This window comes from Oncorhynchus kisutch, linkage group LG18 (genome assembly GCF_002021735.2).
Source record: "Oncorhynchus kisutch isolate 150728-3 linkage group LG18, Okis_V2, whole genome shotgun sequence".
Classification (NCBI taxonomy): domain Eukaryota; kingdom Metazoa; phylum Chordata; class Actinopteri; order Salmoniformes; family Salmonidae; genus Oncorhynchus; species Oncorhynchus kisutch.
The window spans coordinates 13,571,450-13,589,302 of NC_034191.2; the positions used below are offsets into that span (position 1 = coordinate 13,571,450).

Sequence of the window (17,853 nt, forward strand, 5' to 3'; positions counted from 1 at the left end):
CTGTTTCTATTTATTTTCTTTGGGCTAGACCAGGGAGGGAGGGAGATGAGGTAAAGAGAGAGGTAGAGTGAGAGAGAGAGTGAGAGGTAGAGAGAGAGAGAGAGAGAGGCTGTTACATTCCTGAAGTCTAAGCAGGCTGGAGTGATTCTACTGTTTAATGTAAACACAGGGGAGGGACCGACTGGCACAATGATTCATGTGAGAGATGGTGGAGGAGGGTAGAGATAGACAGGGATCGAGAGATACTAGGGCGGGAGAGGAGGGGTTGGGAGGGAGGGAGAGAGAGATAGACAGGGATCGAGAGATACTAGGGAGGGAGAGGAGAGAGGGGGGGTGGGAGGAAGGGAGAGAGAGAGATAGACAGGGATCGAGAGATACTAGGGTGGGAGAGGAGAGAGGGGGGGTGAGAGGGAGGGAGAGAGAGATAGACAGGGATCGAGAGATACTAGGGTGGGAGAGGAGAGAGGGGGGGTGGGAGGGAGGGAGACAGGGATCGAGAGATACTAGGGTGGGAGAGGAGAGAGGGGGGGGGTGGGAGAGAGGGAGAGAGAGAGAGCAAGCGAGAGAGAGAAAGGTAAAGAGATGTGTGGTTTCTCCCTACTGTGCGAGTTAGCTCTGGTCTGTAGGTTTGATTAAAAGGTAAGTGGTGCAAGACCACACCATTCTCTTGTACCAATAAACACTGAAACTGTCTGCTGAATGGAGAGTATAATTTCTCTTTTCCTTTCCTCTCACATCTTCCCCTTATCTCTTCATTCCAGTCAGAGGCAGACAGACGAGCTGTTTGCAGTAGACACCAAGGTGGAAGAAATGGCATTGAACAACATTGGATCTACAGACTACCCTTGTTCAGCATGTATAAGACAGGTCACAAGTACTACTATAAGGCTCTTCAGTCTAGAGTGGGTGAGTATAAATCTGTGGTGAGGCTGACATCTGCTGGTGAACACTGATACTGCAATTTGGTGTAATAATGACACCAAGGTGGAAGAAATGGCATTGAACAACATTGGATCTACAGACTACCCTTTTTCAGCATGTATAAGACAGGTCACAAGTACTACTATAAGGCTCTTCAGTCTGTAGAGTGGGTGAGTATAAATCTGTGGTGAGGCTGACATCTGCTGGTGAACACTGATACTGCAATTTGGTGTAATAATTACACCATACAATAACATGGATGGGCAACTTTGATGGGGGTGAGGGCCACACAAAAACTGAACTCATCATTCGGGGCCACACTGGCTCGTGGGTCTACATACCCACACATGCAGTCAGAACCTAGCCTTTTGGGGGTCCTAAGTTAAATGTATTGGGAAAAGCTACAGATTCAAAACCCAATTTTGAAATATAACCTTGTGTAGTCTACTATTCTAACTTCAAACAGTAAATTAAGCCCCCGACTGAGTTCCTAACAGAATTGATCCACAGTCCTACAAAAGGGCTGTGTGTTGTCAACAGCTCCACCACTTATTTATAGCATAGTAGACAATTTTTAATAGCTATTATAAAGTTGAAAGACATCATTTAACATTAATAACTTATTCCTAACTTATATAAAATAATACCAATATTATATGCCCTCAAGATGACCTTACATGAGAACAACATATTTCATAGAAATATTTAGCCTACATACAAAACAAATGTTGAAAATAATTCCAAAAAGAATCAAGACACATTGTTACACACGTTCAGCATTCGTCTTCTGCTCGCAAACACTGAAAAACCAGCACCTGTACGTCCTTAAATCTGGAATTCGTAGAGGTAAAACTGCCTCGTCCGTTTGCGATATTACAGCAACAAAGACGTTACTGCAAACAAAGAAAACCGTTTTTTCCCCCTCTGACATAATTTCACATGCGATAGAAGAGCAGCGCATGTATGCTCATCTGCCCCGTAAAAAAAAAAGAAAAAAAGAAATAATGCGGCAGCCAATGGCACGGTTTCACCGGATCTCAGTTTTAAAACCAGTTTAGACTGGCAGCAATACAGTTGAAGTCGGAAGTTTACTTACACTTTAGCAAAATACATTTAAACTCAGTTTCACAATTCCTGACATTTAATCCTAGTAAAAATTATCTGTTTTAGGTCAGTTAGGATCAACACTTTTTTTTAAGAATGGGAAATGTCAAACTAATAGTAGAGAGAATTACTTATTTCAGCTTTTATTTCTTTCATCTCATTCCCAGTGGGTCAGAAGATTACATACACTCAATTAGTATTTGGTAGCATTGCCTTTAAATTGTTTAACTTGGGTCAAACGTTTCGGGTTTGTTGGGTGAATTTTGGCCCATTCCTCCTGACAGAGCTGGTGTAACTGAGTCAGGTTTGTAGGCCTCCTTGCTTGTACACGCTTTTTCAGTTCTGCCCACAAATGTTCTATAGGATTGAGGTCAGGGCTTTGTGATGGCCACTCCAATACCTTGACTTTGTTGTCCTTAATCCATTTTGCCACAACTTTGGAAGTATGCTTAGGGTCATTGTCCATTTGGAAGACCAATTTGCGGCCAAGCTTTAACTTCCTGACTGATGTCTTGAGATGTTGCTTCAATATATCCACATAATGTTTCATCCACATAATGTTTCTTCCTCATGATGCCATCTATTTTGTGAAGTGCACCAGTCCCTCCTGCAACAAAGCACCCCCATGACATGATGCTGCCATCCCTGTGCTTCACGGTTGGGATGGTGTTCTTCAGCTTGAAAGCCTCCCCCTTTTTCCTCCAATAATGATGGTCATTATGGCCAAACAGTTTCATCAGACCAGAGGATATTTCTCCAAAGAGTACAATCTTGTCCCCATGTGCAGTTGCAAACCGTAGTCTGTCTTTTTTATGGTGATTTTGGAGCAGTGGCTTCTTCCTTGCTGAGCGGCCTTTCAGGTTATGTCGATATAGGACTCGTTCTACTGTGGATATAGATACTTTTGTACCCGTTTCCTCCAGCATCTTCACAAGGTCCTTTGCTGTTGTTCTGGGATTGATTTTCACTTTTCGCACCATAGTGCGTTCGTCTCTAGGAGATAGAACGCGTCTCCTTCCTGAGCAGTATGATGGCAGCAAGGTCCCATGGTGTTTATACTTGCGTACTATTGTTTGTACAGATGAACGTGGTACCTTCAGGCATTTGGAAATTGCTCCCAAGGATGAACCAGACTTGTGGAGGTCTATTTTTCTGAGGTCTTGGTTGACTTCTTTTGATTTTCCCATGATGTCAAGCAAAGAGGTGCTGAGTTTGAAGGTAGGCCTTGAAATACATCCACAGGTACACTTCCAATTGACTCAAATTATGTCAATTAGCCTATCAGAAGCTTCTAAAGCCATGACATCATTTTCTGGAATTTTCCAAGCTGTATAAGAGGCACAGTCAACTTAGTGTAGGTAAACTTCTGACCCACTGGAATTATGATGCAGTGAATTATAAGTGAAATAATCTGTCTGTAAACAATTGTTGGAAAAATGACTTGTGTCATGCACAAAGTAGATGTCCTAACCGACTTGCCAAAACTATAGTTTGTTAATTAACAAGAAACTTGTGGAGTAGTTGAAAAATTAGATTTAATGACTCCAACCTAAGTGTATGTAAACTTCTGACTTCAACTGTATGTGGGGTGGACTCGGACCTACTGGGAGATGCTGGTATAGGATCTGAGGTAAGATCTATTACGGACAGACACATTCACTTCCAGTATCTACTTCCAGTATCCACTTCCAGTATCCACTTCCAGTATTCACTTCCAGTATCCACTTCTAGTATCCACTTCCAGTATCCACTTCCAGTATCTACTTCCAGTATCCACTTCCAGTATCCACTTCCAGTATCCACTTCCAGTATTCATCAGTTGAATACAGTCCATCCCTGAATACACTGGATAAGTGTACACTTCTCTAAAGTGCAGTGCATGTCTCTAGTCCTAATACAAACGCAGTACAAATACTAGATATGTTTCCTTGGATACTACATACCCTGGTTTAGTGCACACATTGAGGACAGTCATTGCACTTCTAGTTTTCATTGGTTCTTCTGTGGAACTCAGTCATTTGAACATACTAGTTAAATATTTATACAATTGTCAGTCTCCTCAACACCGTGAAAACACCCCTGAACTGCAGCGTGTAGAGGAAAGCTAACATAGTTTCCAACAGCAACAAGTCCAGGCAATGGTTAGGTCACCTCAGCAACCCCTTTATCATGTCCCATTAGAAGGCAGTATCCAATGAGTTCAGATTTATAATTATCAAATGATAGAACCTTTCACATTCTGCCTTCCAAATATTCAAGTTTCTGGGTTCCTTCAGGTCAGCTGTACATTTCTGGGAAGCAGAGAAGAAGAAAGAGAGGAGAAGAAGAAAGAGAGGAGAAGAAGAAAGAGAGGAGAAGAAGAAAGAGAGGAGAAGAAGAAGGAGAGGAGAGAAAGAAAGAGAGGAGAAGAAGAAAGAGAGGAGAAGAAGAAAGAGAGGAGAAGAAGAAAGAGAGGAGAGAAGAAAGAGAGGAGAAGAAGAAGGAGAGGAGAGAAAGAAAGAGAGGAGAAGAAGAAAGAGAGGAGAGAAAGAAAGAGAGGAGAAGAAGAAAGAGAGGAGAGAAAGAAAGAGAGGAGAAGAAGAAGAAAGAGAGGAGAAGAAGAAAGAGAGGAGAGAAAGAAAGAGAGGAGAAGAAGAAGGAGAGGAGAAGAAGAAAGAGAGGAGATAAAGAAAGAGAGGAGAAGAAGAAAGAGAGGAGAGAAAGAAAGAGAGGAGAAGAAGAAGGAGAGGAGAAGAAGAGAGGAGAGAAAGAAAGAGAGGAGAAGAAGAAGGAGAGGAGAAGAAGAAAGAGAGGAGAGAAAGAAAGAGAGGAGAAGAAGAAGGAGAGGAGAAGAAGAAAGAGAGGAGAAGAAGAAGGAGAGGAGAAGAAGAAAGAGAAGAGAGAAAGAAAGAGAGGAGAAGAAGAAAGAGAGGAGAAGAATGAAACAAAACTAAACCATTTTTACTACTTGGCCAGGTCAGTTGCACAGGTTATCTAAACCAATGTCAAGCTTTTGATCTTATCCCACTGGGCACAGACTTCAGTTCAACGTCTAGTTCTGATTTACATTTGGTCGAGTAGTCAACTAATGTGAATTCAAAGTGAATTCAAAGTGAATTCACAAGAAAATTCAGCATGACATTGGATTCAGGGTCAAAGTTGGATGAAAAAAATACAAAATGCCCTTACGTTGATTACTTTTTGCAAATCCAATTAGTTTTCCACATTGACTCAACGTCATCACATGGATTTTTGGGGGGGGTTGACACGATGTGGAAACAACGTTAACTGAACCAGTTTTTTCCCAGGGGGATTTATTTATCCTGTGAGTTTGAGTGAAACAGTGAAACAGATACTCACTCCTCTGAACTTGCTGGTCCCTTTCCTCCTGGAGAAACAGAAAGATATAGACGGGTTGGTTGTGTGCGCAACTATGCACCAAAACAGACAGGGTTGGCATAGACTGTTGACAACATGCAAACTATATTTAGTCTCTAAATATTTATTGAAAAAGAAATACATTTTCACATTGAACACTTGTCTCTCAATACATAGTTACAGTTGTTGGTTAGCTATCTCAAAACAAGACGTGGTATCAACAATAACATACAACGAGCTGAAATGAGCCACCTACGAGTCCCCACATGACAGCTTCTTGTCATTTTTGCTAGCTTTCGGACCTTTCAGAATTATAGCAATACACACCTTCCATGTCACATCGATGCGCAGAACGTTGTCCGCCAACCCATCTATATGTTTCATTCATTTATTGACATTTATATTTTATCCTGCCGGTCTCATTTCCAAGGGACAATACAGTCTGTCTCCTCTATCACAAGTAATGTCATCCTTACCTTGATTACCTCTGGCTGTCTGAGCCTTCTTTTTCTTACTGCTAGATACCAGAACCAGGAAACACAGCAGAACAGCAGCGATCACAGAGACAGCAGAGATCACAGAGATAACAGAGATATCAGGATGCCTGCCTATAGTAGATAAATACAATATATGTAAGGTTTCAAATTAATTAATTTGACAGAAATGTACAATGTTATACATTTAATGACAGTGATAGAAACACAGTATCTCAGTCCTCACAAACAGTGTGTTCCTGTGAGAGGGCGCCCCCTACAGCACAGCTGAGGTTCAGCCGGGGTTCAGAGGAGCAGTTGATGGATATGGAACTGAAGACAGAGAACAGCATAGAGACCGGGTCTGTCCCCCCACTGCTGTTCACTACTCCCCAGTGGCTCTGGTTAAGAGGAGGGTTCAGGCTCCACTCAACATCCCTACGAGGGTAACCGTTGTCAGAGGAACATGTCACCAAGCAGCTGCCGTTGTCACAGGCCACTGTTACATTGGGGATGCTGTAGTTGGCTGTAGAGGGGGAGAGATGGAAAGGGAGGAGAGCGGAGCGAGAGAAGGAAAGGATTTTTCTTGGTTTTACTTCCTCTTAACTGAAAACACAAAACAAGGGCACAACAACACAAGCCGGTCTGAGTGATAGCCAATTATAGCTTTCGTTTTGTCTTCTCTTTTTAGTGAATGTATCTATGGTTTGAGCTATTACAAGCACACATCTAACAGAATCAGCTTTTTCCCCCTCACCCAGAACGCCATGTTCCACAAGTGGGAGAATAAAACAGAAAAATGAATTAAACACAAACATGGTAAGAGAGTTTGAACTGAGGTAATGTTACCTGTCACACTGAGCTGTATGTTATTCTGGTTGTTCATGGTTGGGTATCCGATGTGGCATTCGTACAGCCCCTCATCTGACAGCCGTATATTCCACAGCCTCATTGTTCCCTGTGTGTGGTCTACTTGAGTACGGTTTGCATACTCTGGGTGAGGGGATGGTAAGTCCCTCGTCTTATGGTAGCCATTAATGAACTTGTTTGGGTCAGGTCTCTGTACATACAGGTGGTTTGGGAGTCTCTGGATGTCAGAGGTACAGGGGAGGGTCACAGCCCCACCCACCTCTCCTATCACCATGGTGACATCTGATAGAGTGGGTGAAAGAGGTTAGAGGTCGGGGAGGGTAGACATTAGGCAGTTCCTTTTTTCCCCCCTCCCTTATCTATCTGACACGTTTGCCCTTTTCTCTCGTCTGAAAGTGTCTGGGACATTCCCTTCTACTGAATAGATACCATTATGGTTCAGATGTTATTGCAAATCCAATCTTACAGGGAAATCGTACACAGACACACACACATGCAGGTACACACACACACACACACACACACACACACACACACACACACACACACACACACACACACACACACACACACACACACACACACACACACACACACACCCACCGAAGTATCTCCATCAGTAAGGATCTGATCAGATAAAGTGGCAGGTGTCCTGATGTCATATTCTTGTCAGTTGATTCAATTCTTACCTTTACTTTGAATGAACTGAACCGATACCAGGAATAAGATGACACACCTTCTGTAAACCATAACGACATTACAATCAGCTGAGTACTGTTAGGTGAGGTCACTGGCATGGTTACGGGAAGCATTCTTATTTCCTAATAACCTGTTTCCAGAAACACACTCCTAAATGTTATTAATATGATCCTTTAATTGCAGGCACACATTCCTCCAGCTTTCAGGAATGTACTGTATACCAAGGAATCACAGAGAAAACTGAAGTTCCACTGGAGACCCACAGCGACATTCTCTCTATCGGATACTGTCACCACACACTCATGTAAACAAGCTGTGAAGAGATCTGACTCTAGATAGTGTGAAATAACACTCTACAAATTAAATATTATGCTTATTAAAAACCATATCATTGTATCAAAATGAACCAATAGAGTTGCATGTAAACGAAGTATGCCAACAGCTGCAAATAATCAAGCCACAGTCCCGCCATAATCATGGTCACACAGTGAGTACTACTTACCGAAGCAGCCGACGCGCACACATCCCATAGTCCTGCAGAAAACACACACACACACATTAGTTCAAACAGCAGCACTCACAACCAATGATCAGGTTTCATATGATCAGATTCATATCATGGTAAATATACACTCAGAAATGACACGGGAGTTTGCTTATTAATCCTCAGCTAATATGGTGAGATACAAAAAGTAATTAAGAAATATCTTCATTCTATATTTATTATAATAACCAGGTTAAGGAAATTAATGAGCATTGAGAGAAATTCTGTCTCCATGGTTACTCTGTTACCTAATAGTCAGTCAATAAAACCCTAAGGGAAATCCCTATACAAGGGAGTTACTTCAGGAAATTCTTTGCTACTGTGTGTGGTTGGCCTAAACACAGGGCCCAGTTTTTCAAAAGTTATCTATTCGTATTTCAGCTATGGGATAGGATTAAATGCATAGAAGTTTAATGAATAGAACGGGAGTCCCCATTCAAGTCAATGATTTGTCTATTCATTCTATTTCTATGCATTTAATCCTAACCGATAGGGCGAAGTCCAGATATATAACTTTTTAAAAACTGTCTGGCTATCTAGGCTGGCTATCTAGACAATCGTGCGGTACTGTACTAGTGCCTCGTGAGATATTTGTCGTCATGGTTATTGGTTCATCTCAGGGATTGGTAGTTAAGGATAGGAGTTCAGAGTTGATTTAACGTTAATCTGAAGAGAATCAAACAACAATTCTGTTCTTCAATCGTGTGTCTTTTACACTTTGTCTTGCAAGGACTTTGATATGTGTTGCATACCTGAGTGTAAAGATATAAAAACGATCAGTAGAATGTGACAGGCCAGAGGATTGTGCGGGGGCAGACGAAGGGAACTGGCTTGGTTGTCAGATACGTTTCTAATTAATAAGCCAGGGGGAATCCCCAGAAATATACATCTGCGTTGTTATGGTTTCAGCTTGTAGGATGAGTTTCATGAACACAGGTTACAGTATCAACAGTACAGAAGAACTATACATTGTTGCTTTATATTCCATATATTGCTATAATGCACACACATGAAAACAATCAGACATAAACACAACATAAGCATGCACGTGTGCATTCGTGTGCATTCCTATGCATTTGTGTATGCCTTCATGGTCAACTGAGCATGTGACAAACAGTAGTTTCACACTGATCGTAATCCTGACACAGATGCTTTTGTTATGTTGCAGTTTTATCAAAACACAAAATATGAAAACTTCAGAGTTAATCTGACCATAAGTAGGTGAAATCCACTGTGTGAAAATGTTTAACTTTATCCATGTGATTGACAGTGTTTGCAAATAAGTTAATTTCAAAAATATATAATGCACTGTCCATACAACACGTTATACATATTAAACAGCTTCGACAGAGATGATGATAAACCTTTATTTAAAATATGTAATATGACACTACGGAGGTTTTACACAGGCAGCCCAATTTTGCCAATAATTTGTCTTTTGACCAATCATATCAGATCTTTTGCCAATAATTCATCTTTTGACCAATCAGAATATATCCGAATTGAGCTGCCTGTGTAAATGCAGCCAATGTCCTGTCAGTTTTTATGGCTCCATAATCTGTTGGCTACATGTCTCCAGATACTACAGTCAACCCTAAGAGTAGGAGTCACATCTCTACAGCGATTGTTTTGGTTGATAACCTGAAACACCAACAACCTCCATTCATTCAAGATATATGATATAGTAGGTAAAACTGAATACCATAATATTACATTATTTAATTAAACTGCTTCACCTTAACCTGCACCGTATTACCTAAGTAAATCTACAACAACAATAGCACATCCACTACAAGCCAGTCTGGAAGAGCTGTAAATATGTGTAACAGTTATAAAGCCTATGAGGGGGAAATAAAGACATTCTTACCACAGTCATGCTTTGCCTTTCTTAACAGCCGTACTCGAGTGTGAAGTCGGAGAAGTTGGCGTGTGATGTGTTCTCAGCACAGACAACCAGCCCCTCTTCCTTCAGCATTCTGGGGGTGTGGCTTTAGCCAGGGAAAGTCCTTTTTGCTTTTCTAGTTTACTAATGTTGTCATTGTAGCATACAGCAGCTTATCAGAATTGGGTCCCTTCTTACAACAGGGTGTGTTTGTATTGTGTGAGTGGTGAGAGGGTGGGGTTAAGTTATGACTCTCACTTCCCTATATACACTACTGTTCAAAAGTTTTAGAACACCTACTCATTCAAGGGTTTTTCTTTATTTTTTACTATTTTCTACATTGTAGAATAATAGTGAAGACATCAAAACTATGAAATAACACATATGGAATCATTTAGTAACCAAAAAAGTGTTTAACAAATCAAAATATATTTTATAGTAGCCATCCTTTGCCTTGATGACAGCTTTGCACACGCTTGGCATTCTCTCAAACAGCTTCATGAGGTAGTCACCTGGAATGCATTTCAATTAACAGGTGTGCCTTCTTAAAAGTTAATTTGTGGAATTTATTTCCTTCTTAATGCGTTTATTTATTTCACCTCTATTTAACTAGGCAAGTCGGTTAAGAACAAATTCTTATTTACAATGACGGCCTACCCCGGCCAAACACGGATGATGCTGGGCCAATAGTGCTGTACCGGTACCTCCTGTATATAGCCTCCTCACATTTACTCTGCACCGGTACCACTTGTATATAGCCTCCTCGCATTTACTCTGTACCGGTACCTCCTGTATATAGCCTCCTCACATTTACTCTGTACCGGTACCTCCTGTATATAGCCTCCTCACATTTACTCTGTACCGGTACCTCCTGTATATAGCCTCCTCACATTTACTCTGTACCGGTACCTCCTGTATATAGCCTCCTCACATTTACTCTGTACTGGTACCTCCTGTATATAGCCTCCTCACATTTACTCTGTACCGGTACCTCCTGTATATAGCCTCCTCACATTTACTCTGTACCGGTACCTTCGATACCGAAGTGACCTTTCGTAGAAAGTTAGGAGAACTTAAGCAGCAGGTTAAGAGAATTAACGCAGCAGGTTAGGAGAATTAACGCAGCAGGTTAGGAGAATTAACGCAGCAGGTTAGGAGAATTAACGCTGCAGGTTAGGAGAATTAACGCAGCAGGTTAGGAGAATTAACCCAGCAGGTTAGGAGAATTAACCCAGCAGGTTAGGAGAATTAAAGTAGCAGGTTAGGAGAATTAACGCTGCAGGTTAGGAGAATTAAAGTAGCAGGTTAGGAGAATTAACGCTGCAGGTTAGGAGAATTAAAGTAGCAGATTAGGAGAATTAACCGAGCAGGCTAGGAGACTAGGGTTAACGTTAGAAAAAGGGTTAGGGTTAGCAAAAATGCTCTCCTAACCTGCCACGAAAATAACTTTGAATCGAAGTGGCATGAAAAGAGTGTGACCTACCTAATACACTGTACCCACCCTTATCTGGTATAATCAGTGAAGTGAGTGATTCACTCTGTGTCCTGAAGAAGTGTGATTTACTTGGGGGAAGGACTCTTCCGCTTGGTAGATTTTGAGTCATGTAGTTTATCAGTGCTGCTCCAGCGATAAAACATTCTAGATGCAGCATACAGCAACACACTAGCCAGGTGGGTACCAACTGCAGTGTCTGTACCCAGGTCTCAGCTGTTCAGCAACATACTAGCCAGGTGGGTACCAACTGCAGTGTCTGTACCCAGGACTCAGCTGTTCAGCAACATACTAGCCAGGTGGGTACCAACTGCAGTGTCTGTACCCAGGTCTCAGCTGTTCAGCAACATACTAGCCAGGTGGGTACCAACTGCAGTGTCTGTACCCAGGTCTCAGCTGTTCAGCAACACACTAGCCAGGTGGGTACCAACTGCAGTGTCTGTACCCAGGACTCAGCTGTTCAGCAACATACTAGCCAGGTGGGTACCAACTGCAGTGTCTGTACCCAGGACTCAGCTGTTCAGCAACATACTAGCCAGGTGGGTACCAACTGCAGTGTCTGTACCCAGGTCTCAGCTGTTCAGCAACATACTAGCCAGGTGGGTACCAACTGCAGTGTCTGTACCCAGGACTCAGCTGTTCAGCAACATACTAGCCAGGTGGGTACCAACTGCAGTGTCTGTACCCAGGTCTCAGCTGTTCAGCAACATACTAGCCAGGTGGGTACCAACTGCAGTGTCTGTATCCAGGACTCAGCTGTTCAGCAACACACTAGCCAGGTGGGTACCAACTGCAGTGTCTGTACCCAGGTCTCAGCTGTTCAGCAACACACTAGCCAGGTGGGTACCAACTGCAGTGTCTGTACCCAGGACTCAGCTGTTCAGCAACACACTAGCCAGGTGGGTACCAACTGCAGTGTCTCTACCCAGGACTCAGCTGTAAGTATACCCACCCAAGTACTCATACCCCCAAACCACATACCTAGCTGCAAAAGAATGTGTTAGGATGAGGCTTTCCTCCCTTCCATACAGGCTACAGATATCAGACCATGCTGACACAGTATGCAGCATGAGGGCTAAACTCAGACACGAACAGAGGTGTGGTAAACCTCAGTATTAACATGGACTGCAGAAACTCCCTACCAACTCATCACACCTATTGCCTCGGCACACATACATACACACGCACACACACACAGACACATACATACACACACACACACATGCGCACACACACAGACACATACATACACACACACACATACACACGCGCACACACACAGACACATACATACACACACACACACCTACACACGCGCACACACACACGCGCACACACATACATACACACGCACACGCACACACATACATACACACACACACACACACACATACATACACACGCGCACACACACACACACATACACACACACACACACATACACACGCGCACACGCACATTACAGGAAGTGAGGAGGAGCTCTTACACCGTGGCTGAGGGATGAGATCATAAAAACCATAACAATAACTTCAAAAGAAAACAAAGCAGGGGCTTCCGGGAAAGGGTGGCCATCTATTTTTATTGAAAGGGATTCCCTTAATTTCCTACATTTAAAAAAAAGAGAAACAGAGCTCTACTGCTGACCTCTCCGTATTCATAATGTGATAGGAACTTCCTCTGCAGAAGGCAGACTATACTTTCTTCCTCGTTCCCTCTTTAAAACATAATAAAAAGTAGAATAAACAACTATCTTAGTCCTGACCTGACTGTTTATGAAAGTGATTTGATATTCAATAAAAATGGTCTGAAATTTTTCACGAGCAGGACCATCCACACTACACTAGGCTGTGCTGAATCTCTACAAGGACTCACTATTACAACTATGACTGCCATTTTAGCCTTGATGTGTTCTTCCCTCTTAAAGACTGATTCAAAAATTCTGAAAACTATTCTGATGTGAACCATGTTGCACAACTATAAATGACACTACTACATTATACAATCCAGAGAGAGATTTGAAACTCCAAGCTAAACTATGAAAAAGCCACATGATATGTTCCATTTGCTTTAGCTTCTCCAATAACCATCATTATGCCACCCATGTGATTTTTCTCTGGTCTATAATATCCCTGTTCTCCTTTGTCCCGAATGGGCCCTGCTGGGTGAACCTTCTGAGTCTGAATCCTGCCATTTGAGGCTGTCAAAGGGGGTAAGCCGTGCCCTAGGAAACTAAGAAACACCAAAGCATTCTCCTACCCTACATGCATTCCTGTCTCAGTTACATCATGCCGGCTGGCATACATCAGATAGGTACTTTATAGCATTGACTTGCAAGCAGTGGCTTGTTGCCGGGCCAGTGATGAAGGACTAGAGATGATGAATGGAGCTTGTTTTTTATTTAATTCCATGATGGTGATTTTATTTATTGCTTTCTGAAATTGGAATTCCATGTAGAGGCCAGATCTACAGAGTAAAAATGTTTCTTCCACTTTGACATTACAGAGTATTTTGTGTAAATTGTAGAATGTTTTTGTTGATGAATTAAATCCATTTGAACCCCCCTTTGTAACACAACTAAATGTAGAAAAAGTCAAGGGACGTGAATACTTTCTGAAGGTACAGTTCGTCAATCACTTCAGTATACCTGCATGTTGTATTAATGGCAATGACCTGTATATACTGTATACAGTAACTCAGTGATGCCAATTTAGCAATTTTGTTGCTAGATTTAGCAACTTTTCAGACTACCCTGGCAACTTTTTTTTCAAACAGCACCGAGCAGCAAATGTAGCTACTTTTAAAAATGTATTTTGAACTTTTAGCAACTTTTGAAAAGTCACTCAAAAGCTACAATGCACGCATTTTCCCTCTAAATGACACAAAAACGATTTTCTCTGTCACACACTCAGTTACAACACACGTGCCTGGCTGCAAAAGTGCATTGTGAATGACGTCAGCAGCAGGCGCTCAGCTCGTGCACAGGCAAATTGTTGTTGGCTGACTGCAGCAGTAGTAGTACGGGTTCGATGAGCCAAACCCAATGGATATAGTTGGTCACGTATGTATGATCTTGAACAGAACTTACAACATCAAACAACATGTCTCAATCAAGATTCTACAGCCAGAAGTACAGAAAAGAGTTGGAGTCTGTACATGAACAAATGTCAAATCATATTTTTCGCCGAGATGGCCAGTCAATTTGAGTAACGTTATTGTGTATTCTATGTAATTATGCAGTTTTACGTTAGCACGCAATGACATCCCAACGTAATTTTGCAACAAATCAACCTGCCTCTAGCAATTTACCCTGAAAATTAGTTGGCAACACTGAACTGCATTCTGTTTTCATTTCATTTTTTGTACTTCACGTGTGTTTTTCTTATTTAAGCAAAATCTCTAGCTTAGCAAAGTAGCTACCCTAAAAGGTTGCCAAATATTTTTGCAGGATGTGTGACAGTATGATTCACTTTGATATTAGCTGCTTTTTCCGCTAGGGAATCCATTACTGTTCTTCTGCATTGTTGGAAAGACCTCATAAAAGCTAGTTTCACTGTACAGTTTTAGACCTGCTGTATGTATCCGGTGTACATGACAACACTAAAGTTGAAGCCCTTCTCTCTGCCAGTGGCCTACCACGGATAGCTACGGCACTTTAAAAACATTTTACGTAGCCAACCAGTGAGCACTGCAGTTCAGATAGGCTGAACTACTACGTAGCTGCCGTAGTTTCAATGGTAACTACGCCAGCTTCACTCTTGGTGCAGAAACAAGATATCAACTGCAGATTATGCAGAAGTACCCACTCGCCTAAAATTGGGATAGTAATGTTAGTTTTTACGTTGCAGATATAATGTAGTGCTTTGATGTCCACACTCGGTCTTACAGTCGAAGCGACCTCTTTAACCCGTAAGTACGGTAGCTAGCTAGATGAAACTGTTATGAACTTGCTAGCTATAGGTAGCATGATAGCTACGCTAACTAGCTACCTACCTACCCAGGTCGTTAGCTTTCCAGGTAGATCGCAAACGCCATAACATGCCAGTTCATATATACCTCAGTGATGCCAGTGCGTTTCGTCTTTACAACTGGCCGTCAGTTTGCTGACGGTACGTTATTGGACCTTTATGGACTACGGTTTTTAAGATAAATAGCTAGCTTAGCAATGCAGCTAGCTAGTGAGTAACAAGTGGTTTGGCTTGACAGACTTTTGGTTAGCCCAGGTAGGGATGTGTGACATCGTCAGTGTATGACATTAGCTGTTTTTTTCACCAGTGAATCCGAAAACAATCTGTTCACTTGAGCCACAAAACAAGAAGTGAGAGATGCCTCACGGCTCGGATGACGCCCGCAAGCAGTTCGTCCTCACCACGACAGGGAACTACTTCGGCCTAAAGCCGTCTGCATCCCTGGTTGAGTCTGAGGAACTCAACAACTTCTTAGATGATGGGAACGAATTCGTGCTTGCTGTCAACAAACACGAGAATGACCTGTGCCTGTCAAACAAGGTATACTAGACAATACAACATATCATATCCAATTAGTAATATTGTAAAACACACACATTGATGAACAGACGTTTTCTTGTTAACCAGGAACTTACCTATGGACTTTATAATTTTATTCCTACATAATCGAAATTGACCTAACCGCAAACCAATATCCTAATTATTTTGTTATGGCTGTTTAAAGATTGAGGCTGGGTACAGCAGAGAGAAGGTGCTAGTGTTCTTCAAGCTGCGTCCCACAGTGATAACAGAGGAGAACCTGCACCAGAATGTCCTGGTGTCCTCCATGCTAGAGTCTCCTATCAGTACCCTCTACCAGGCCGTGCGACAGGTGTTCGCCCCTATGCTACTCAAGGTGGGATCGGTTGCCTGTGTGATGAACATATATACCTGTGTACTAAAGAGGTAATACCATTATACCTTGCAGGTGTGTGTTACAGGTGTGTTTTATAGATTTTTTAAAATGTATTCCCTTATTCAAGGATGAGCGGTGGAGCTCAGCATTTGACCCTAAGCTTGCGGGCCTGCTAAGTGAGCTGGAGCAGGGACTAGGCTCTGTGGTCCGCAGGGCTGGAACAGAAGACTCTGGCAAGAGGAGTCCAGGGGAAGATGACATCCTGGGTGGGTGCACACTGCTCATCACATGATTCAGAATAGCCTGGATCCGGATCTCTATGAGCTTTAGCAAACCCCTCAGCCTAGGATATGTCTACTAGTACATCAAAATGTAACAGGGGAATTACATCAAATAATATCAAGACATAAGAGCAACAACGATCCCCGGTCTAATCATAGTTCAAAGTTTAAAACCTCCTGTTGGTGTGTTCTTCTGTCTGTGCAGGTATCCTGACCCCGGTGGATGAATTCCAGTACTGGGCTGATCTCTCCGAGTCTGGGGACAGGAGCACTGTGAGAGAGAGGGCCGCACACTTCTCTGAGCTCTTCAAGCCCATAGAGAAGGCATGGACTGCATGTCACCTACCATTATATCATGTCCAGTGTGCCAAAGAGTGAAAAAAAACCAGGACTAGACAATCATTTGTGCCAAATGTGATATCCCTCCTAAATATCATGGGCTAATGTCCCGATCCAATCACAAAGACCAGCAGGCTTCTCATACTGTATATTACTGTCATGAAGTTCTATTGTGTATTGTCCATTTTTATTGTGTATGATACTGCCACAAATTTCCCCCAAGAGGACAATAAAGGCAGTAAAGTAAAGAATGTTCCCGGCTCAGATTGTCCTCATCAGCCATCTGCTCACTCACCATACCCCAGACTCATCCCAATCAATCATGTCATGGTCACCATCAACCTATGATGGACGAAAGAGGAAGGAAGGAAGGGGTGAGTGAGCATGTTGACTGTCTCATCCCTCTGTGTGTATCAGGACTACAGTGGTCTGGATGGTGTCTGTCTGGCTGATGCTGTGGAGCTGGTGGAGGTGAGCAGGGACACACTGGATGACGTGTGGAGGCAGAACGACCATGATCCTTTTCCTGAGACACGCATGCTCAGACTCATGGACGTCATCGGTATGCCACACACAGGCCCACACCCACTGCTCACAGATGCCCACGCCTGGAGCTGAAAATGAGCTGTCAGAGAGCTACTGTATTTATTATGGTGGTGTTGCGTTATTCCAGAAGGCCTGCCATGGCTTGTGTTTCTGACTGTGTGTTTATGTGTGTCAGGTGGTGCGCTGGGCAGGTACGTGCAGAAGAAACTGAGTGGTGTGAAACTCTTTTTGGACCCGTTCCTGTCTGTGAGGGAGAGCCTGAGAGTCGGCCTGGTCATCTGTGAGCAGTGGGTGTCGGCCTGTGAGCACCTGAGTGGACAGGTGTGGAAGAGATACGCCCCTTACCCCTGGAAGGGAGACAAGCATCGACCACAGGCCCTGCACAGCCTGGCTCAGAGACTGGATGAGGTCAGATGCACCAGCTGTCAATCATTCTCAGTGTCATTAACATCATTGTCATAATTGTATATCAGGAAGTATAGGAT

General features: G+C 42.7%; 2 protein-coding genes and 2 long non-coding RNA genes across 4 annotated transcripts in view; 3 read left to right on the top strand and 1 right to left on the bottom strand.

Annotated features, from left to right (window-relative positions):
• Nucleotides 1-506: 506 nt before the first annotated feature.
• Nucleotides 507-4,424, top strand: LOC109882660 (uncharacterized). Its single transcript, XR_002254048.2, has 3 exons — nucleotides 507-639; nucleotides 762-906; nucleotides 4,302-4,424. It is a non-coding gene; the product is annotated as an uncharacterized LOC109882660 (long non-coding RNA).
• On the bottom strand, nucleotides 4,000-10,041 carry LOC109882659 (T-lymphocyte activation antigen CD80). The gene is made up of 8 exons (XM_020474758.1): nucleotides 9,836-10,041; nucleotides 7,927-7,958; nucleotides 7,415-7,464; nucleotides 6,705-7,007; nucleotides 6,103-6,381; nucleotides 5,859-5,990; nucleotides 5,365-5,392; nucleotides 4,000-4,316 (listed from the first exon to the last, which is right to left on the bottom strand). The coding sequence occupies exons 1-8, from the start codon at nucleotides 9,842-9,844 to the stop codon at nucleotides 4,298-4,300; spliced, it is 852 nt and encodes a 283-aa protein (XP_020330347.1). The 5' UTR covers nucleotides 9,845-10,041; the 3' UTR covers nucleotides 4,000-4,297.
• LOC116354832 (uncharacterized) lies at nucleotides 4,845-9,839 on the top strand. The gene is made up of 2 exons (XR_004204065.1): nucleotides 4,845-4,980; nucleotides 7,608-9,839. It is a non-coding gene; the product is annotated as an uncharacterized LOC116354832 (long non-coding RNA).
• A 4,475-nt stretch (nucleotides 10,042-14,516) lies between the features above and the next one.
• The window catches only part of dync2h1 (dynein cytoplasmic 2 heavy chain 1), a 271,861-nt gene continuing 268,524 nt past the window's right edge, over nucleotides 14,517-17,853 (top strand). Inside the window, 7 exon segments of the mRNA XM_031795429.1 lie at nucleotides 14,517-15,248; nucleotides 15,615-15,847; nucleotides 16,032-16,202; nucleotides 16,330-16,468; nucleotides 16,689-16,807; nucleotides 17,240-17,384; nucleotides 17,544-17,776. Of these exon segments, the coding sequence (XP_031651289.1) occupies nucleotides 15,665-15,847; nucleotides 16,032-16,202; nucleotides 16,330-16,468; nucleotides 16,689-16,807; nucleotides 17,240-17,384; nucleotides 17,544-17,776 (990 nt within the window). The 5' untranslated portion in view covers nucleotides 14,517-15,248; nucleotides 15,615-15,664.

Coding starts and splice junctions, on each gene's coding strand:
- LOC109882659 (XM_020474758.1), bottom strand. Junction 6,382..6,704: donor CATACAGCTCAGTGTGACAG/GTAACATTACCT, acceptor CCCCCTCTACAG/CCAACTACAGCATCCCCAAT. Junction 5,393..5,858: donor GACAGCCAGAGGTAATCAAG/GTAAGGATGACA, acceptor CTGTTTCTCCAG/GAGGAAAGGGACCAGCAAGT.